We start from the raw sequence: 22,721 nt of genomic DNA, 5'->3' as shown, positions 1-22,721 counted from the left end.
AAGTGTTTTCCATACATTGTTCCACTTAATTTTCACAAAAACCCTATAAGGTTGATATTATTATGCTCCTTTTACTGACGAAAAATGTAAAAAGTGCACAAAAGTTAAGTTATTTCCTAGAAGTCACACAGCTAGTAAGTAACCCAAGTCTGACTGTGGTCCACGCTTTTCATCAATAGTATGTAAACTAAAGATATCTCAAGGCTCTAAAATAAAGTTTCTAAAGGACTAAGTTGTTATAGTAAAAACGTTTAGAATGCTACAAGAAAACAAACCATCATTCTAACAATAAACTTAAGTTGTATAAGTCAAAAAACGAAGCATTGTCTTTACGCTAATGTTAGAAATAGCGTATTTATTATTGTTATCATTAATTCTTTAAAGGAACTGAAAACATTTTGAACAAGTTTTGGAAATTTCTGCCAGAATTTAGTAAGATTATGACCACACATTCACCAAGCTCCCACTCGGTGCTATGTAGTTACTGTTAGGTGCTGGCATAGACAGAGCAGTAAGAAACAGTTCTCACTCTCAAAATGTTCAGTGATATTGGTGGGGCTATGGGTACAGTGACAGACCACACACACAATGTGAACGGGTTAACAATAGGGTGAAGTGTAGGGTACTACAGAAAAGTGAGGAAAGCCACCTAATGTAGCCGGTGGGTGGCTGGGAAGTTTACTGGAGGAGGAGAAGCAAAGAGTTAGCCAGCTGAAGGGGCCGGCTGCTCATTCCAGGCAGAGAGCAAAGCTCGGGCCCAGTGCAGAGACAAGAAGGGTGCAGTGGCGTGGTACATGGGGGCACCTGCGAGAAGGTCAGGGTTGCTGAAGCACGGGTAGCAGGCAGGGAATGGACACAGTAAGACTGGGAGGTGGGCAGGGTCCTTATCATAAAGAAATTTAAACCAGTGGAGGAGTTCTAAGCAGGAAGTGACATGCTCAGAATGCTCTGCTACCTAAGCCGTCTGCAGCAGTGTGCAGCATGGACTTGGAGCCACACAGCCATAGGTTCAACTCCTGGCTTATCAGCTCTGTGAACTTGGGCAAGATATGAAAACTTTCTTCTTCTTCTTTTTTAATTGATAAATACAAAATATATATTTATGGTGTACTATGTGATGTTCTGACTTATGCATACATTGTGGAATGGCTAAATCAAACTAATTAACATATGTATTACCTCACATATTTATTTGTGGTGAGAACAAAGACATGAAACCTTCTAAGCCTCAGTCTTGTCAGCTGTAAAATGGGAAGTAAATGAGATAATGAATGCAAAGCACCGGAATATACTAAATACTCAAGAAATGGTGGCTATTATTAATATTATTATTATAAGCCTAGAAGTTCAGGAAGACCCACATGGGAGTCCAGATGAGCTATCCCGAGGTCCTGAATAGGGATGAATCTGAGAAATTATTTAGGAAATGGAACTCACAAAACTTGATGATTGTCAGGCTACAGGGATGTGGCTAAGGGAGAAAGAGTCACCATCAGTGAAATCTAGGTCTAGGATGGGTGACTGAATGGCTGGGGGGCACCCCTGACAAAGAGAATACAGAGGCAGAACAAGTTTGGCAGTCTGGGTCAGGGGGAGGAGGCCCTGAGTACATCCAGAAGTGGATATCCAGGAACTCAATGGACAAGGTGGAGTCCGGGGTGCAGGTGTGGCTTAGAATTAGAAAAGGCGGTGTCATGCACATCTCATACCATGGAAAGGAAGAGATCACCCACCGAGGGCGTGTTCAGTCAGAAGAGCAATGAGCTAAGACAGAACCCTGGGAACATCCACAATTAGGGGGCAAGGAGAGAAAGAGAACCACCCAAAGAAGAAAGAAAAGAACCACAGAGGACAAGAAAAACCAGGAGAGCTCACTACAATGAAACCTAAAGGGACAGGCTCTCAAGGAGGGAGTCAGGAGGTACCCAACGTAGCTAAGAAATCTAGTCAATTCCATATATGTCCTCAGAATTTAGCAGAAACTGCTGTGGATTTTAGACCAGCGGGTAATTTTTGTAGGACAAAGGGGACAGAAGCCCAACTGCTAGGTTAAGGCACAAAAGGGAGTGAAGAAGTAGAAAGAGTCTACCACAAATCTCGCAAAAAGGGATGGAGAGAAATTATGTAGTATTAAGAGGGGAATTCAGGGTCAAAGGTTAGGTTAAAAATTATTTTTAAGAGGCTGGGCACAATGGCTCATGCCTATAATCCTAATGCTTTGGAAGGCCGAGGTGGGAGGATCACTCAGGAGTTTGAGACTAGCCTGAGCAACATAGTGAGACCCCATCTCTACAAAAAAAATTTTAAAAATTAGCTGGGTGTGGTGGTGCACACCTGTAGTCCCAGCTACTGGGGAGGCTGAGGCAGGAGGATTGCTTAAGCCCAGGAGCTTAAAGGTGCAGTGAGCAATGATCACACCACTGCACTCCAGCTTGGGTGACAGAGCAAGACCCTATTTCAAAAAATAAAAAAATTATTTGTAAGATGGAGCACTCTGAGCATTTTGTGAGCTGAGAAGGAAAGATAGATAGCAATGGGTGATGATGCAGGAGAGAAAGTATCACTGACAGAACAAGGTCCTTGAGGAAATAAGAAATTTTAAAGTATCTACTGTGTGTCAGGTACCAGGCTAGGCCCTGGGATGCAGAAATAAAAGAGTCTGCCCTCAAGGAGCTCACAGTCTGAGGGGAAAAAACCTGCCAACAACCCCTCGGAGCAGAGTGCGACACGGATGCTAGTCCTCGGTGCGTTCTGCCAGAGGAGCTCATGGGGGTGCCCATCTGACCGTGGTCTCCTGAGCCTGAGCCTGGGCCTGGGCCTGCTCACCTCTGTTCCCACTGCCCACCACAGTGTGTGGCATCCGTGCCTGCTAGGCAGTCAGTAATTTTTTTGATGTAAATGAAAAAATATACTTGTCAGAAACTTTATTTCCTGGGGTAGAAATTTTATAAAGAGGTATTTGGGGTACTAATATATAATTAAATATAATCTTGGAATTTCTAGCCTCCAGAACTGTGAGAAAGAAATGTTTGTTGTTTATAAGCTATTCAGTCTATGGTATTTTGTTATAGCAGTCTGAACTGACTAAGATACTTAAAAATACGCATCTAACAGCTTTATACAGAAGCAGCAGAAGGTTAGGAGAGGGGGAGAATGAGGCACAGGCTCAGCCACGGGAGGCGGCCTGAGTGGTTCCAGAACTTTCTCTAGCCAAAGATATCCCTAAATCTGACAGCTTATGCTTAAAACTTATTTAACCATTCATGACAAAATTTTTCATCTCAAAATTATAAATAAAGAACTAGAAATGAAACGTGTGTAAGACTACACATAGGCTAAAACCCAGTCATCATAAAATAAAACCAGACAGCCAGGCCCTGGCGTCACTGACCTGGCTCCAAATGAGGTTCCACCATTTATGACTATGTGACCCGGGCCAGACAGGTCAGTCCTCAAGCCCCTTTCAAATCTACTGTGCAAAGGTTCTAAAGCAGCATTTCTTATCCATTTTGGCATCACAAACTCCTCTGAGAATCTAATGAAAGCTGTGAATTCTCTCTCTACCCCCAAAATAAACACACAAACATGCATACAAAATTCTGCAAATCATTTGAGGGATCCCTGAAGTCTACCTATGACCCTAGGTAAGAAGTGGGAAAATAGCAGAGGTGCAACTCTTTATAATAAAGATGCTTTGTCTTCCTTAAATATAACAGAGTCAGGTATCAAAGTGACCTCTCCAAGACCCCCAATGGTTGTGTTTCCACCTGTGTGTCCCTCTGAAGTGTAAGTCTCCTCATCTTTGAATTCCCTGGTGCCAACCACAGTGCCCTGAATACAGTGAGTAACCACTTCGGTTGTGAATTAAATTGATCAGGGCCATAATGGTTTAGATTTGTAGTTCTCAAGTTTTCAGACCTCCAGTGCTTCTGACTATCAAATTCAAATCTACCCTTTGAGAGACAAACCTGGAACACACAGCAACCACTATGGGTTTGCTCTATGGAGTCTGTCAACTTCCTAAAAGTGATTTTTTTTTAAATTAGAAGGGTGGAGCCACCCAAATTAGAAGCTATGCCTCAGTCCCAGAGCAAAATTTGATGATTCCCCACAAAAAGAAAAACACACTATCTGCTTATAGTAGAAATCCCTTATATTTGTATAACCATTTATGCTTATACTTTTCCAATCCTTCCCACATACATGAAATATTCATCTGGGAGGTCAATACATGCATTCGCCTCATTTTAAAGACAAAGAGAGAGAATATACCATTTCAGTGATCACAGAGAGGCTCTCCAACACAGCCCAGCAACCAGGCCTCCAGCCACAGCTTCATAAACGTGCTAGTGTTTCTCTATCACCCTTGTACCATGAAGGTGGGAGACACTGCTTTTAAATTAACAGGACAAAATAGCTGGGATATTTAATAAAGTGCTCGGTGATAATACCTAAATAGTATCTATGATATCAGAAACCAAAAGCCATTCCAATTCGAGCATTTTTATATATAATGATTAAATGGTTTAGTTTTTTCAATACTCAATAGGCATCAAATCAAGCCTATCATCTATGACTGAAAAAAATAATCCACTGTACATAGGAGAGATTAAATCCACACTTACCTACAGCACAATGTAAAATCTAGAAGAAAAAAGGGAAGAAAAGAGGAAAATCAGTATGAATCAATGGTATTAAAATTTTATTTCATGTAAACTAGTCTTTCAGTAAGAATAGAACATGTCTGCCAGTAGTATTAATTTGAAAAACAAACATTCCATTTTTAAACTTGGTTACAGGCTATTTAACAAAATGTAAATTTCTGTTCAGTTTTTTGTTTTTCATTTTTAGTTTATGTATCTTTGGAAGATTTAATTTTCACTCAGTGGTTTATCATATTATCAAGGACCTCTTTTATATTAATAATATACAAACTCATAAGAGCAGTAAGCATACAACATCTCCCATACCCCATACTCTATAGAACAGAACTGTCACAGACTCTGGAACTCAGGGCTAGAAGAGCCTTCGTTGGCTCCTCTTGCCCGGCAGGCTCTTCAATGCAGACATTCATTCTACAAAGCTCCATACTCAGTCCCCACCTTGTTTCATTTGATGATCTCACTGAAGAAGTGTTCCCTGGTCCAATCTCTAACCCTGACTCTTCAAGCTCCAGGCCCACATTCCAAGCTGCTTTTGGACATCTCCATCTGGGTGTAGCAGCAGCAGCTCAAATGTGGCCGGCCTTGATGGAAGGCACACCCTCTCCTTCCTTCATACCTGCTCTGCCTCTTAACCTCCCCGTCGCTCAGGTCCAATATTCTTTCCTTCCCCTAACCCAAGTCCAAATGGTTTCCAAGTCCTGCTGATGCTTCTGAGATCTGTCTTCCCCATTTTCATTTCCAGTGCCTTGGGGCTGCCATCTCCACTCCACCTCAACAGCCATACAAATGGCCAACTCACCCCTTCTAACTCACCCTTTACATAGCAGTGCTCTAACTCTGGCGGAGGTGGCAAAAAAAAAGTAATCTGAAGCCATCTACAAGATTGATTTAATGACCAAAGTTTTTCCAGAATGATAAGACCTAACAGCTCATATAGGACATTTTAGAATTTTTACATTTCTCTAGCAGTCATTGTATTGCTTGATTCTAACAATCACCCTGGCAGACAGGCAGGACAGATATTTCTACTTGCAGGTGAGAAGATTAAGACTCACAGAAGCTGCACAACTTGGCCCAAGGAGTAAATGATGGCAAGGATCAAGAACCTAGATGTTATTTCCACTCTATTGCTTTTTCTATTAGTATCATACTATTTCATTGTACACTAGTTATGAGAGATCTACAGAAGCTAGAATGTGAGATGAGTTAGCTTATCTAAAATACTGTGCTCTGGGAGGCCGAGGCGGGTGGATTGTTTGAGCTCAGGAGTTCGAGATCAGCCTGAGCAAGAGTGAGACCCCGTCTCTACTAAAAATAGAAAGAAATTATATGGACAGCTAAAAATATATATAGGAAAATTAGCTGGGCATGGTGGTGCATGCCTGTAGTCCCAGCTACTCAGGAGGCTGAGGCAGTAGGATTGCTTAAGCCCAGGAGTTTGAGGTTGCTGTGAGCTAGGCTGATGCCACGGCGCTCCAGCCAGGACAACAGTGTGAGACTCTGTCTCAAAAAAAAATAAAATAAAATAACATAAAATAAAATACTGTTGATAATACTCTATGCTCAATAACTATCATTTCACTGAGTTTTTTGGGGGGGGAGGGGCTGGATTAAAGAACCGTGATGCATAAATAAGTTGGTAACTGATAAGAGAACAAAAGAGTTACCATACTGCAAATCTTATAATCTTGTGCAAAAGAAAACACTGCTAAAAACCTCAAATGTATGAATTGATAAGCTAAACCTCCTGCTGCAAAGTTGAGGAAAACTAAAAGATGTATCTAGATTAAAATGAGGAAAGAAAGACATGAATGAAGAGCATCATCCTTTGACACCAGAAGACAAATGACAGTGCCTAGACAGAAAACCTATTCTATCCACGTATGTAGCAAGATATCCAGGCTGCGGATTAACAAGAGGACACTGCAGGAAAGGACACACAGCAAGCAATCAAAGGCTAGCACATTTTCTTTGCGTGACAGAACAGTAGGTCTCAGTCCTATCAGACACACCCTCCCCTTTTTAATCACACGTATTTTACAATGCCTTCTTTACCATCAGAAATGAAATTCATAGATGGTATGACCTACCTACACAAAATTTCCAAAAGCAAATACAATGTCCTAATTGATATGTCAAGAAGAAATTAAAAGTAATTTATTTTTTACAAATATATATTTCAATATGTAAATGTTTGGGGACATAATCAAATAATGAAGCAGTCAGACGCACATACCACCTTTTACAGAAGTTTGGATTTAAAAATAAGACTATCAGAAACCTCTCTGGAAAAGAAGAGGAAAATAAAAGAGCAGATGTATAGACCAACACCAGAAAAAAATAATATTAAGATAAGTGATAAGGGGCATGAAGAAGCAACCTTGTCTGAAGTTGGAATAATATGCCAAGGTAAGTAACAGTCAAAGCAGAGAAACTGGAGAAGTACAATGCTGTCCCAAATGAGCTAGGTCTTACTTATTTATGAAGTGTGCTGTCAAAATAATCTCCTAGGTTATGTCATGGGAAGGGGTAGGAAGAAAATGTCACAGAAAACCTATTCTTCTGTCTTGAAATGCTGTTAAGACATATAGTCAATGACAGGCTGTAAAAAGACCTTGGAGACCATATTCTTTAAATGGTGCAACAAGGAATAGAAGATGAATTAGACAAAAAAACAAAAACAGTAATGCAAGAGGCAATAAAACATTGTGTTAACAGATTGGGGATACTTTAAAGATAAAAGCGACAACTATAGCTATTCCAAAATAAAATTTCCATTTCACAATTTAGATTTCTTGCCATTACATATATACACACACAGAGCAATGATATGAAATATTAAAGTAGTCTACATTAAAGAAATTCAGTGAGATCCCTGCATTTTATGTGTCTCTATTAATTTAATAATCGAAGTCTCCACAGGAAATCTCAAATCTCTTGTTACAAATTTTCAATCACTTTCACTGCTTTTGCAATAATAACACCACTGCACTGAAATCCTTTTCAACTAAATATGCAAGTTGGAAATGCTGTAATATTTACAGAACTTAATGTGCAGAGTGAATAAATTATTTTGAGAAAATATCTTTATTTCACTTAAGCTTCCCTCTTCACACCAACAATGGCAGGAGAATTCTACAATTCAACAATGGTAGGGCAGAATTCTAAAGATGATCCCCCAAGATTGCTGCTCCTTGGCTATCAATCAAACACTAATCTAGGTACTGCAATGTAGGAATTTTGTAAATGTAATTAAAATCTGAAGTCAACTGATTTTAAAGTACAGATACTATGTGGGTGGATATAATACAATCAGTCAAGTCCTTTAAAAGCAGAGTTTTCTCCGGGTGGTGGCAGAAGGGGAAGTCAGAGTATTGAAAGAACAAGAATTCAGCACAACTTTACTGTCTTTGATGTTGCCGGGGGGCCATGTGCAAGGACTAGAAAGTAGCCTCTAGGAGCTGGGAGTGATCTCCAGCTGATAGCTAGCAAGGAAAGGTGGACCTCAGACCTACAAGGAAATGGATTCTCTCCCCAGAACCTCTAGATAAGAGACAAGTCAGCCTGGCTGACACCTGATTTCAATCTTGTGAGACCTTGAACAGACAACCCAGTCAAGCCCAGATTCTGACTTACAGAACTGTGAGCTAATCAATGACTGTTGTTTTGAGTTGCTGAGTTTGTAGTATTTTGTTATTCAACAACTAAAAACTAAGACAATAACTTTCTTCTAGCTTAAGCTTTTTGTTTAATTTTTCATGAAGATTTTCCAGTATTAATATGCTCTACAAAACTTTTATGTGTGTAGCAGCGTTAGCCTGGGGGAACATATAGAGTCGGGGCGGGGGGACGCAAAACAAACCCTCATTGAGTTGGATTGTCTTGCACATTGTTGGGCACTGAGCCAGCAGCATCCCCAGTCATTGTGGTGATCACAGAACACTCACAATTTTCCAAAATGCACCCTAAGGAGGTGGCACTGCTTTACTGAGATCCACTGAAAATCACTGGACTAGAATAAGCACATCTCATCGGAAAAAATTTAAGAGGACATACCATATTCAAAAGCTCTCCTGAAAATACGTCCTACATAAACTCCTCTCTCCTCCTAGGCTCTTTCCGTTTCCAATGGGCAATAAATTGATTTTAGCGTTAAAATTTAACCTCAATGTCAAATGCCATTTTGCACAATAGGTTACTTGGAAACATCATTCTTGAAAAAGTTTCTAAGATTTGAACTAGGGAAATTATTTTTGTAAGTTACCAACAGATATGTTCAATTTCATTTTTAATCTAACATGAAACAACAACAAAGCCCAAAAAAGAGTTTAACAAATCTCAAGAGGAAGAGGAACCCAAGCAGCTTTGGAGACCTCAGTTGTACTTGATGGATTTAATGTGATTCAGCTATAGTGATTCCCCATCTCTGTCTTTCAATTCAAAATTCCAAATTCTTGGGAGAAAAAGAAAAAAATCTGACTAACCCAGTTTGGGTCAGGTATACACCCCTGGATCAGCCAGGTGTGGCCTGAGAGGCAGAGTCAGGGGGTAGAGATGTAGCTGCTGAGGGTGCAGCCTTGAGAACTGGGAAAATGTCCAGAGAGGACAAATCACTCAGGTGGGCAGCTTAAGACTTGTCTACTACACTCATTTTTACTGTGCAGAGGTCTACAACTCATTTGAGTTATATTTACTAGTTTTTCATGTGTTTTAGAAATTATCATACTATATGATTCCATTTTTGCTTAAAACTTACCTATATAATAACATGTAGTCTTGAAGGATAGACACCAAAATGTTAACAGTGGTTATCTTTAGGTAGTGAGCTTATGACTGATATGCATGATGAGTATATGGTATTTATTAGGGGGAGACACCTTTCCCCTCTTCTCTGGTCTCTACGAGAAGGGATTTCCATCAAATATTACTGGTCTCTCTCCACCCTTTAATCACTTTACTTCAGAAAGGAAGGTGATTCATTTGAGCAGTAAATGTGAGAATAAAGGGGGCATGCTCCATTCAGTTCCACACTAGAGGTTCCATGCAGAACCTCCAGTTCTCATGGTTTCTTCCATGCCACCCTGGCTGCTGCTGCTGGGGACAGGGTGGGTGGGGAGTCTGATTCTGGAGTGCAGTTAGCAGACCCATTTGATCGGTACCAAAGCATGTCCTCCAGCTTTGCCTTTATTGCTAATAAAGGTGATTTTAAAGAACTTTATGTAAATCCTTTGAGTTCCCAATGTTCAGAACATAAGTAAGAAAAAGAGGGCTCCTTCAGAGACTCCAAACATGTTTTCAAAAATCCTTTACATCCCTTTTTGAAGGAGGAAATAGGAAAATTTCCTCAATTACCATTATTTTCACTGTCACTTAATTTCACCTTTCTTGCTATATTCAGCTCTGTAATTTACCAATTCATTATTTTCTAATTTTCATATTCTGACAGTGAAATGTTGAAGTCCCATAGAACCTAAAACTAGGGAAAAACTTAAGGTCATCTACCTCCATGTAGTTACTGCACAATGCTGAATTGAGGCCCAGAGAAGACCCAGGTCACTGGGCCAATTAATGGCAAAATCAAGTCTTTGTACCCAAATTTCTTGTCGCCAGTGTTTCTTACATATACTGTGACATCTTTTAAGTACAATTCTATTTTCACTTCTATAGCATTTCTGCCAGCTTTTCTATGTATTTTGTTTCTCTGTTAAGATACTCATTCACTCAGCAACTGATTCCACCAACATGGGTCACGTTCCTGCTACATGACAAATTGTGAACCCTGAGAATTTCTCTTTGGCTTTTGCTGTGAAATCAACTTTATCTTTTGCTGTGACTGGACAGTCCTGCTTTTCTTGATGCTTGGTTGGTAGGCTGGTTTGTCCCTTCGTAAACTTAAGTCAGTCTCCCGTGGGAAACACAGTGTTAGATTTTGAGTTTTATTTTTTAACCAGCAACCACCATTACATCTTTTTGTTTTGCTATATTTCACTGGTCCATTTTCATAAACATTATAAATGATGCATTTGTGCTATATTCTATCATCCTATAGGTTTGTTATTGCTCCTGCTATTTCCTTTTTAATTTACCATACAGCAGATGTAAAACTCTATTTGTCTTTAAAACAAAAGATAAACTAAGCTGCCTTTTGTCTTCCTTTTTCACAAAATTTTTTAATCCTATTTTCCTCATTCATCTGTTTTTTCTTTTTTCAGACCCACTTCAGAGAGGAACACCTTTTGTTTTCTATTACATTTTATTATTTTTTAGAAATTTCACGTGATATATAAATGCATACTAAAGTATACAGAGTAAATAGAAGTAGAAATCTTCTTTTATTCTCCCCACCCTTCAGAAATACCACTCCGCTCTACAGAGGTAAGCACTGGTGAGTTTGATATGTACCCTTCCAAACCTTTTCCCAAATCTGCAACATTGCTTTTTTCTACTGACTTTCCTAATCTGAAACCATCAACATATAGTAATTACTCTCATTATTTTCAACTTATGAATTAAGAAGTTTATAAACTCTGGAAATAAAATTTACATTGTTATGTTTGTCTTCCTTTGCTTAATCTCCTTCCCACTTCATTCTATGCTGGTGAAATCCCAAGTATCTTAGGAGATTCCATGTGGACATGTTGCAATCTGTCCCCCAGCCTCCCGCCGCCACTGTTCAGTGCCGTAGCCACTAGCCACAGGGACCTATTTAAATTTAAATAAACAGCCTGTGCAATAGAGGGAGACTCTGTCTCTAAAAATGAGAAAAAAAAACATAAATAAAATTGAAAATTCAGTTTCTCAGACCTACGGGCCACATTTCAAAGGCTCAGTAGCCACATATGCTCAGTGGCTACTGTTTTGGACTGCACAGAAACACATTCCAACATTATCACTGCAGAAAGTTCTACTGGACAGTGCTAGTCTGAAAACTTGGTTAATTTTATTTATTTATATTACAGTCAAATGTACTTTGATAAGGTACTTTCAAAGTTCCGTTACTTTCTGTAGGTGTTCTCAAAATGTCTCCATCTGTAGGAAATTGCATGGCCTGCTCTCCAGGAACCTAATGTTTTCTCCTATCTTCACTTGGATTTTTTCTTCTTCAAAGTCTCAGGTCCCAAGTTCTTTGTTACTCTTAGGTTTTAAAATCTTCCTCTTTCCTGCCAGAAATTGTTTAACTTTTAAAACTTAACAAGTAAGGTATTTTTTTCTGTGGAACTCCCATAGTGACATGGCCTTTCAGTCCAGAAAAGTTTTCTATAATTTTTCTCCCTGATTATTTATGAGTTATACATCCCAACCTTTTCTACTACTTCTGGTAGCCTTACTTTTGAAAGCTTGTATATCATCAACAGATTTTCTAGATACACTGGTTCTATCACATTAGTGTTAGTCTGTTGAGTTTCACTACTTATATGTATATTTTGTTTTTCCGTTGTTCATATCATCATGCACCATGCACCCATTAGCCAGGTCATCAACACATAACACATCTGATGCGCCTGGCACTCCAGGTTTTGTAATGCTCTCTTTACATTTCAAATGGGAACTCTGAAAATTTCCCAATGGCTTCTCTTCTGTCATCTATGTCACACAATGACTGGAAACTCCTGCCTTTCTTGAATCTTCAGTATCACCTATTTCTCTGCACTGTGGCCTCCTTCCTGTCCTGTATTGCCACCATTGTTATTTTTAGTTTTGCTTTTTTTTTTTTTTTTTAGTTTCAGCACATTCCTTTCTACAGACATCAGCTATCACACCTCTTTGAATTTGCTTCTATTTGCTCGAGTCATCAAGCAGCGAGGTCTGTGTGGGTGGGTTCCTGTTTCCTACAGGCTCCCTCCTTCCTTCTAATGTTGTGACACATTAATTATACCCAAGTTAGATTTTTCCTTGGGCTTTCACATTGTTTTCGAAGCTGGTTTTTCTGACATTTGTTGTCATTCCTATTTGTGTTAGATATCTCCACTGTGACTTGCTCTGCTAGCTTTTCAGAGTCTCTTTTGGAGGTCTGTTTTCTCAAAATGACTCTTCAGAATAAAAGTAGTCTAACGTGCATGTACCTTGCGTTTCAAAAGTTCCTTTTTAAGATTATTATCACTGGGAAATCAGCATGTTTCCATAAGGAGGAAAAATATTACAGAGGATGGTTATATCTCAGGCCAGTTCACAAAAGCAGACTTAACCCATAGAATGTGCCTGAAGCAGAATATTTCCATGGGGACAAAAAAAAAAATCATCCAATATTTGAGCCATAAAGATAGAAAAACTGGCAGGGAGACAAGATGGGATCCCTCCTCCTCTTAGAACACTACAAATTCTTAATATTTTGCTACCTTTTAGAGAAATATCCAAAGTCAGGTTCCCATTTCATTGAACGATCTGAAGAGCATTGTGAGGCGAGGTATGCAGAGTCAGGCCTGAGTACAGAGCCGGGGCTGAGAAAGTGGCAGTGGGATTAGAAGACGTAAACGCTGTCTGTCTCCCTCACCATTCTCCAGAACCAGCGCTGCCATTTCAGACCCAGCCCTGCCTGGATCAACTGTAGGAAAAGATTAGAAATGAGACTGGGCTGTTTACTCCTTTTCTTAGATAAAGGGGTTCTAGGCGGCAGAAGGATCTGGAAGAGAACGGAAGGAAAAGGAGTTCCTGCGGTCCATCAGGTACTCCCAGATGGGCAGTGGTAGGTAAATGGCAGATGCAGCGACGTTCTTCTGGTGAAGACTGTCTGTAGCAGTCTCAGCAGTTACTGTCTTTCTAAGGGGGCAGAACAAGATGGCTGAATAGAAACTTCCAGCGACAGTCCCTCCGCACAAACACCTAATTCAACAACTATCCACATGTGCAAGCACCTTCAGACAAACTAAAAATCAGATGAGCGATCATACTACCTGGTTTCAACATTACATCAAGGAAAGAGGCACTAGAGAAGGCAGAAAAGACAGTCTTGCCATGCCTATGCCACCCCTCCGCCATCCCCCGGCACTGCTGTACCAGCATGCCAAGTGGAGAGAGAACCTGTGTGCTGGCGGGAGGGTCCGTGAAGTGATTGTGGGGCTTTGCATTGAAACTCAAGGCCACCCTGGCACAGGGGAACACAGCACAGGGCAGAATTCTGCCAGTGCCCATGGAGGGAGCATTTTGACCTGCCCAGCCAAAGGGCAATCCTCCACCGCAAAGCCCAGTTCCTGCTAGCCCCACCTCCCTACTACCAGCAGACAAAGAGCAGTCTGTGGCCTAGACTGAATTCATAGGGCAGTTGGGCCACAAGGGCTGCAGTGCTTGGGCAATTTCTGTGTCTGTGCTGGCTCAGAGCCAGTGGACTTGGGGTGCACGTGACCCAGGAAGACACCAGCAGCGGCAGTCAAACCAGTGCCTGTGTCAACCATCCTCCAACTATAGGCAGTGTGGCTCAGAGAGAGTCTTTTTTCACTTGTGGAAAGGAAAGGGAAGAGCTCAGAGGACTTTGTTTTGCAACTTGGGTACCAGCTTAGCCACAGTAAAATAAAGTAACAAGCAGACTCCTGAGGCCCCTGATTCCAGGCCTTAGTTCATGGATAACATTTCTGGACCCAGCCTGGGCCAGAAGGAAACACACTGCCCTGGAGAGAAGGACCCCATCCTGGCAGGATTCACCACCTGCTGACTAAAGAGCCCTTGGGCTTTGACTAAACAGCAAAGCCAGTAGTGACTGTAGCCAGGGGCCTTCTGTCGTGCCTCTTTCCTTGACGTAATCTTGAAACTAGGCAGTATGATCGCTCATCTGATTTTTAGTTTGTCTGAAGGCTACAGTCACTACTGGCTTTGGGTGAGACTGGGCTGGCTTCAGGTGTGACCTGGGGCTGGTGGCCACAAAAAAGTACCCATGTCACTCTTCCCCCCGACTCCACCAGCCCAGCACAGAGTGTGAAGGAAGAGAGTGAGAGGCAATCCAGGGTATTCTCTTGTATCTTACCCGAGTCCACCAGGTGGTACCACCATTGAGTCTGCAAGAGTCACAGCATTACTGGGCCTGTGGCACCCCCAGGTGCTGATACAGCTGCAGTGACTAGACTTAGATCACAACACAATTCCCTTTGAGTATCCGGAAAGCCTTCTCAAGAAAGATGGGTTCAAATAAGCCCAGACTGTGAAGATTAAAATAAATACCTAACTCTTCAATGTCCAGACATCAACAATCATCCATAAGCATCGAGAACACCCAGGAAGATATGACCTCACCAAACGAACTAAATAGGGTACTTACTAGTGACCAATCCAGGAGTGACAGAGATAGGTGACCTTTCAGACAAAGAATTCAAAATAGCTGTCCTGAAAAAGCTTAATGAACTTCAAGATAACACAGAGAAAGAATTCAGAAGCATATTAGAGAAATTTAACAAAGAGATTGAAATAAAAAAAAGCAGAAAATCCAGAGCTTAATAATTCAACTGACAAACTGAGAAATATATCAGAGTCTCTCAACAGCAGAATTGACCAAGCAGCAGAAAGAATTAGTGAGCTTGAAGACAAGCTATTTATTTATAAAATATTCAGTCAGAAGATAAAAAAGAAAAAAGAATAAATAAGAATGAAGCATGCTTACAAGATCTAGAAAATAGCCTCAAAAGAACAAATCTAAGAGTTATTGTCCTTAAAGAGGAAGTAGAGAGAGAGACTGGGGTAGAAAGTGCACTCAAACAGTTCATGTCTTTGCAGAGCAATCCTTAATCCACTTGAATCCCCACTGTCAATCCCAGAGACACATCTAATCATGAGTATTTGAAAGTGTCTTTGTTATAATTACTGTCTTATGTTAACCAACGATATTTAGAAATCCAAATTCTCTCAGAAATAATTTGAAACTGCCATAACTGCAGCAACCTACTAGTTTTTATTCTTTAATTCTACTCAGCAAAGCTGGAAAGATAAGAGTCTGCCTTATCAATAAATATCATGGAGCCCTAAAAAAGAATGAAGTAAAAAGAAATGATCCACAGCTCATTATAGATGAAAAGCATTTGTTAAAAGCTGCTTGAATTATTAGATACAATTCACATACTACAAAATTCACATTTTTACAATTTACAGTTCAGTGGTTTTAGTATGTTCACAAGGTTGTGCAGCTATTGCCATTATCTATTTCAAGAACAATTTCATTACCTTAAAAAGAAATCCTGTACCCATTAGCAGTCACTTCCCATTCTCTCCTCCCTACAGCCCCTGACAACCACTAATCTATTTTCTATCTCTATGGATTTGCCTATTCCAGACATTTCATATAAATGGAATCACACAATTTGTGACTTTTTTTTATCTGCCTTCCTTCATAGAGCAGGTTTTCAAGATTCATCCAGGTATAACATGTATCAGTAATTTATTTATTTTTATGGTATGGATATACCATAATCTATTTTCTATCTATTTTCTATCTCTATGGATTTGCCATAGACAACCACTAATCTATTTTCTATCTCTATGGATTTGCCTATTCCAGACATTTCATATAAATGGAATCACACAATTTGTGACTTTTTTTTATCTGCCTTCCTTCATAGAGCAGGTTTTCAAGATTCATCCAGGTATAACATGTATCAGTAATTTATTTATTTTTATGGTATGGATATACCATATTTTGTTTATCCATGAATAATTTTTGCAACCTATGTTAATTAGCTCTCAGGTTTACTCAAGATTGAACTCAAGATACAATACATTATTCACACACTGATCTCTTGGCCCACAACACTGATTATCACCATTTTACTTTTTGTCAATTTATAAATCATCTCATACATTATAATCTTCATTGTACTAAATGTCTTGTGAGTATTTTGGTAAATATAATACTTCTTGGCCTTTCCACTTAGCACCCTTTTTCTAGAAACTGCCCCATTCACTCCAACCCTTCTATATGGTTAATGTGACCTTGCTCCTGTCTACAGGTGATTGCTCCAGGAATGAACACTCCTGGTGATTGGGCCAGGAATGAGCACCTGATTTAAGCTGGACCAATTAGGATCTTCCCTGGGAATGTGGATTGGCAGCAAGACTCTAATCATAGCTGCTCTCAGGATTATAGGAGCTACAATCTCAGGAGCTTTTGGCTATTATCATTATCTGCTATGTAGACTAAGAAACTGAGAAAACTGGTCTGCAAGAAGAGAAGAATGAATATGAGAGAGAGAGAGTAGAAGATATAAGAGATGGAGTGAGAACTCCTGGATTCCCTGTGGTGCTCTAGTCCCTGATTCCAGGCCATTCCTAAGGCCTAGCTACAACATCTCTGCCCTTGGATTCCATGGAACATTCTACACACTTATAATAAATTCCTCTTGCTGTTTAAGCTAGTTGAAAAGGTTTCTGTTATTTTCAGCCAATAGTCCTAAAATATCTATCCAACAAGACTTTAAGCTTCTTATTAGCAAGGGCTCAACCTCCACAGCACCCATTACTGAAACACATACTTATTTAAATTACCACCTGTGGTAAATAATCTATATGTTGTAGATAACCTGGAAAATTATCCATAAAAAATATTCAAGACATTCTTGGATGAGTATATAGAAAAAAATTAAGATTGTGTCCAGGCCGGGCATGGTGGCTCACACCTATAATCTTAGCACTCTGGGAGGCCAAGACAGGAGGGGATTGCTCAAGCTCAGGAGTTCGAGACCAGCCTGAGGAAGAATGAGACCCCCCCTCTCTACAAAAAATAGAAAAATTAGCCAGGCATTGTGGTGTGCACCTGTAGTCCCAGCTACTCGAGAGGCTGAGGCAGGAGGATTGCTTGAGCCCAGGAGTTTGAGGTTGCTGTGAGCTAGGCTGATGCCATGGCACTTACCCAGGCAACAGAGTGAGACTCTGTCTCAAAAAAAAAAAAGATTTGTATCCATTTTATAAAAAAGCTGTATCATTATATCACGAACAATATATCTTTGCACCCATTTTGTAAAAAAAACTGTTTGTTTTCCTCAGAAAGTAAGCTTCTTTTTGTATTACACATCTACATGCCCATTTGCACTTGCTTGGTAGATGTATTTAAGTCTTTAAAAAACGAAGTGTTATGATTTTCCTAAGATTTGCAATTTCTTGAAAACAAGTAAACTTCTATTTCCTTTTTAAGAAAACTCTCACAAAACCTAATAAAGAAAAGCATTCAGCATAAAGAGATACAGATGGGTAGCTATCCTCTTTGAATTCATTTTTTCCTCCTGTAAATAGGATATATTGTCAAGCACTAATAATTCCCATAAGGATAACTTACGTGTAATTAAAGAACACCACACACATTTATTATTATTATCATTATACGACGTAGACTGGGTAGGTGACAAAACACTCCTTAACTGGCTGCATAGGAAATGCAGTTTTAGCAAGCTTGCTTGCTCTACCTCCCAGCCTATGGCGTTGCTGCCATCACTGATCTCTGCAATGTTAATTCCCTCAGGTTCCTGGGAGTCTTCACTTCCTTAGTCTTCTTCCCAAAATCAAATCCAGGATCTGTCACCTATCTGGTTCTTAGTGGGGATAACAGACATAAAACCAAAAACCCAAAATACTTTCTTAAATCCCTATTAAAAATTCTATAGGGCTAAACAGGCTAATCCTTCAAAGTCTAACACTGGATTCCTGAATGGATTTTGTATCACGCTATTTAATGTACCTTCCCTAAAAGATACTAAAATTTTTAAAATTATACTTCTAATATTACAAAGTTTTAGAGAGACAGAATCCCCTTTAAATTTGAAGTATTCCAATTGGGTATAATTCCCTACTATATCTTACACTGGGGCAGTTTCTGATGGTGCTGACCCCAAATTTTCTTCTCTGTAGCTAGAGGGAAACTATGCTGGCCACAGCCCTTAGAGACAAAGCCCTGCTTATTTACTCCTGCCCCTCCCCCTCCTCACTCAAGCTTCTAAGTTTAAACAACAGTTCACACTGCGATTTGCAGACCCAAAAGTGTTAGGGTAGGATGGGACTTTAAAAATCTACCTTGGCTGGGCGCGGTGGCTCACACCTGTAATCCTAGCTCTGGGAGGCCGAGGCGGGTGGATCGCTCGAGGTCAGGAGTTTGAGACCAGCCTGAGCAAGAGTGAGACCCCGTCTCTACTAAAAATAGAAAGAAATTATCTGGCCAACTAAAAATATATATACAAAAAAATTAGCCAGGCATGGTGGCTCATGCCTGTAGTCCCAGCTACTCGGGAGGCTGAGGCAGTAGGATCGCTTAAGCCCAGGAGTCTGAGGTTGCTGTGAGCTAGGCTGATGCCACGGCACTCACTCTAGCCCGGGCAACAAAGTGAGACTCTGTCTCAAAAAAAAAAAAAAAAAAAAAATCTACCTTACCCTAACTAGTTTACAAATGAAAAAATGAGGTAGATAAGCAATATAAAAGACTTGTGCAAATTCAGAGTAAGTTGATAAAACCAGCATATTTAGAATAAGGGTACTCAGACTCCAGGTGGAAGCCCATTACAACCATACCACCTGCCTAAATTGTATAAGAATGGACAGTACTGAAATTCCTCTGCTTTCTAAGAGAAAAAAAAAAGCAAAAACTACAGCTTTCTGCTTTTAAAAGTGAGAGTGAGAGGTAGAGGTATTATATCTCATTCCAGAGGTAAATAATTTTTCTTAAATATTATTCCATAGTTCAGGTTTTAAAAATTGCCACTGAGGTATGAATGTCATAATAGATGGGCTTGCTCTGAAGGCTAAGTGAAATGAAATTCAATACCAGATCTTCCCTTCAAACTGAAGGTTTTTCACCATAATGAACTATATGGCAGCTATTGATTTTGTGGGCCAAAGCTAGCCCCATTTCCCCTGTCCATTAACAAAGTCTACAGTCCCTTGGACAGAAGGATGGGCATATGTCCTAAGCCTGGCTAATCAAGTATCTCACGCTACTGGCAAGGGTCTGAACTGTCCTGAGTAGGGCCATCCAGAATCCTTCCCTAGAACTGTGTGTGTCACACAGAAGCTGAGAAAAATACTCTCCCTGTTTCCCAAAGTGTGGAGAAGGCTGTCTGCAGTAGGAGAGCCTAAAGCCAACATTAAAACAGAAATAGAGATAAGTAGAGATGAGAGGTGGAAAGAAGAGTCTAGCAGTGTCAAATCCTTGGTTCTCATTCCTGAGCTGGTTCCTTTGATCTTGTAAGTTAACCCTGTATCTTTATCAAGTAGAAGCCAGAATATTCTTTCTTTGCTTCAAATAGTTTAAATTGGGTTTCCGGCACTTGTAGCTCAAATATCCTAATCTATATTTACCCCAGGAGAGAAGACCAGATATACATTGCTCTTAATGCAGGCAAATCAATAAACTTTTGTTAAAACTTTTTTTCTTTTTAATTTGGATGCTTTTCAGACAGGCTCTACTATCTCTTATTTCTTGTATCCATCGCTTCCAAATATCTATACCCACCAAGTTCACTGTTTCCATTATATGGCAACCAAAATTATGAGTTTGCCAATGCTTTCCTAGGATGTCTCCAGAATTTTTAAAAATCCTAATATAAGCTTGTTTCATTTGATTTCCAATAAAAGTTGAATATAAAATATATTCCAGGTATTACAAGTTAAATGAGATTTTACCTTATCTAGAACATCAAAAAGATAGCCTAGGTGTCAACATTACAGTATGCTAAGAGACAAAATTTCAAAATTTAAAGCAAATCTAACAGAGATATGGCTACTTCAATATAATTTAGTAGTATGTTTTTTACTTTATAACAATGGAAATCAATAACAACAATAAATCTCAGGACTTACCTCCAATGAGGCTCCAGTTTGGAAGAATTTCAAAGGCTTTTCAATTGAATAATAAAGGCTATGGTAGCTACCCTTAGCCAGGTATGCTCTCACCAGACCAACGGCTATAACCAGCCACCTAAAAAAAAAAAAGAGTATTCAGGGTGAAAAATGAGGTTGTAATAACAGATATTGCTAAAGGTAGATCTCAAGAATCAGTATCCCAGATTTATTGATAGTATTTCTCAAATGCCAAGCTGTAATACACAGAAATGTTGCACTACCAAAAGCACCCTACCAAGAGTGCTCAGCAAAAGCACAGTGGCACCTTACCCATTTGGAGCTTGGTTTTTTGGCAACTTTGTCTATTGAGATAAAGGCCAAAATGAAGGGAATAAGCTAAATTAGGTGCCAGATAGTCTAGGATGAGAAAAAAAAAACTGGTTAAGGGAAAAATTTAAATGGACTCTGCAGTTCAAGGGTGTTTAATAATAATAGAGTGATGTTTTAAATTATTTTTATAAGTGCCTCACTGGAACATACCCATATCTTAAAATCTATCCTTTTCAACTGAAAAACTGAATTCAAATTTCAATTCAAAATTGCAAATGAAATAAAAAGTTGTTTTTTTTTTTTTAAGAATAAAAGTTTTTTAGATGAATCTCCCAAAGGCAACTCAGAAAAGAAAGCCAGATACATAAACCACAAAACAGGGAAGCACTTAAGCATACAGCTGTGAACGTTACATTTCTGTTCCACTGTCCTTCTCAAAATAAATGTCAGGTCTTGTAATTTTTAATTTGTTAAGTTCCATGATGAAACAAATGGATCTTTATTATGAAGGTATGTCTCCTCGATGGCAGTAAGAGATTTACCTAAATGTGCAATCTCAACTAGTCAAAGGGGTATGTGGTCTATGTTAATATTTCTAAAAACTATCATACAAGGATATCAAATAAGAGTCTGTAAAACAAGAAATTTATTCCTTAATGGTACAACTGGTCCAGTATTAGCAGCGTGGAATGGAAGAAAGCTTACTTTGCTCCTACAATCCCAAGTTCTCCTCCTGGTTTAAGATACCACTCTTTACCCTCCACCCCGTGCTGTATGTTCATTGCCCAGGAACAGACTTCTTCTTATCAACATGTCTGAAGATACCTCTCCAATCCAATGATCTCATCAATGCCCTCATGAATGCCCTTGCTAAGATAATAAGTTTATATATAAATGCACACACACAGATTCCTGAGTGCTCTTTTAAAAATCAATGTGACCACTTATGTGATAAAGGAAACTTGTTACCTTTAGTAGCTCTTCACTGGCCTGTGAGTCAAGAGAAATGATTTCTAGATCCAGAACTTCCTTTTATTAACAAGTTCTATGATCTCAAGCAAGTCACAACTTCTCTGAGCCTAGGTTTCAACACCTATCATTTCTAATTCTAGCAATAAGCCTATGATCTGCCCAGGATATATTTATTTTCACACACACACACACACACACACACACAAAGTGCTGAACTATAAAGATACATTAGCATTTGTGTTTTTTAAAAAAGAGGGGAAGTGTATATGCATACTTGCTTGTAACAGCATCTTAAGCATACACAAAATTGGTTGCTTCAGTGGAGGGGATCTGGGTAGAAGGGAAAGGTGGGGGGAAAGATTTTCACTGTATGTTCTTGGGTATATTTTGAATTTTAAACACTGCCAATGTATTACCTACTTTAAATAAAACTGGAGTTCACTATACAATTCTTTCAACTTTTCTGTATGTTTGAAATTCTTCATAATAAAATGTTAAGGAAATTTTTTTATACAAATGAATACAATTTAAAAATACATAACAGGCTGGCACAATGGCTCATGGCTGTAATCCCAGCACTTTGGGAGGCTGAGGTAGGAGGACTGCTTTAGGCCAGAAGTTCGAGATCAGACTGGGCAACATAGTGATACCTCCTCTCCACAAAAAATTTTTAAAAATTAGCCAAGTGTGGCAGTGCCCATCTGTCCTCTTAGCTACTGAGGAGGCTGAGGCAGGAGGATTGTTTGAGCCTAGGAGATGGAGGCCGCAGTGAGCTATGATTGCACCACTGTACTCCAACCTGGGTGACAAAGCAAGACCCTGTACCTAAAAATCTATATATTAATAAAATAAAACACAATAGTCTGATCCCGTGATCCTCCTCACCAAACCACAGGATAAAGAATTGCAGAGCTGGAGGAACAATCAAGATCACCTAGCACAGCTCTTTAGTTTTATAGGTGAAAAAAATGAGGCCTGGAGCAATGAGACGATTTATGGAAAGTCATACAGCCGGTG

General features: G+C 39.5%; 1 protein-coding gene across 1 annotated transcript in view; it reads right to left on the bottom strand.

Moving 5' to 3' along the window:
- HACD2 (3-hydroxyacyl-CoA dehydratase 2) overlaps positions 1-22,721 on the bottom strand; it is an 87,690-nt gene that overhangs the window by 64,028 nt on the left and 941 nt on the right. The window contains exons 2-3 of the mRNA XM_045540124.1: positions 20,421-20,538; positions 4,626-4,644 (exon numbers count right to left, since the gene is read on the bottom strand). Coding sequence (XP_045396080.1) covers positions 4,626-4,644; positions 20,421-20,538 — 137 coding nt within the window. The remainder of the gene's footprint in view (positions 1-4,625; positions 4,645-20,420; positions 20,539-22,721) is intronic.

The sequence above is a fragment of the Lemur catta genome, chromosome 1 (genome assembly GCF_020740605.2).
Source record: "Lemur catta isolate mLemCat1 chromosome 1, mLemCat1.pri, whole genome shotgun sequence".
Classification (NCBI taxonomy): domain Eukaryota; kingdom Metazoa; phylum Chordata; class Mammalia; order Primates; family Lemuridae; genus Lemur; species Lemur catta.
This window is presented reverse-complemented; position numbering and strand designations above follow the sequence as displayed.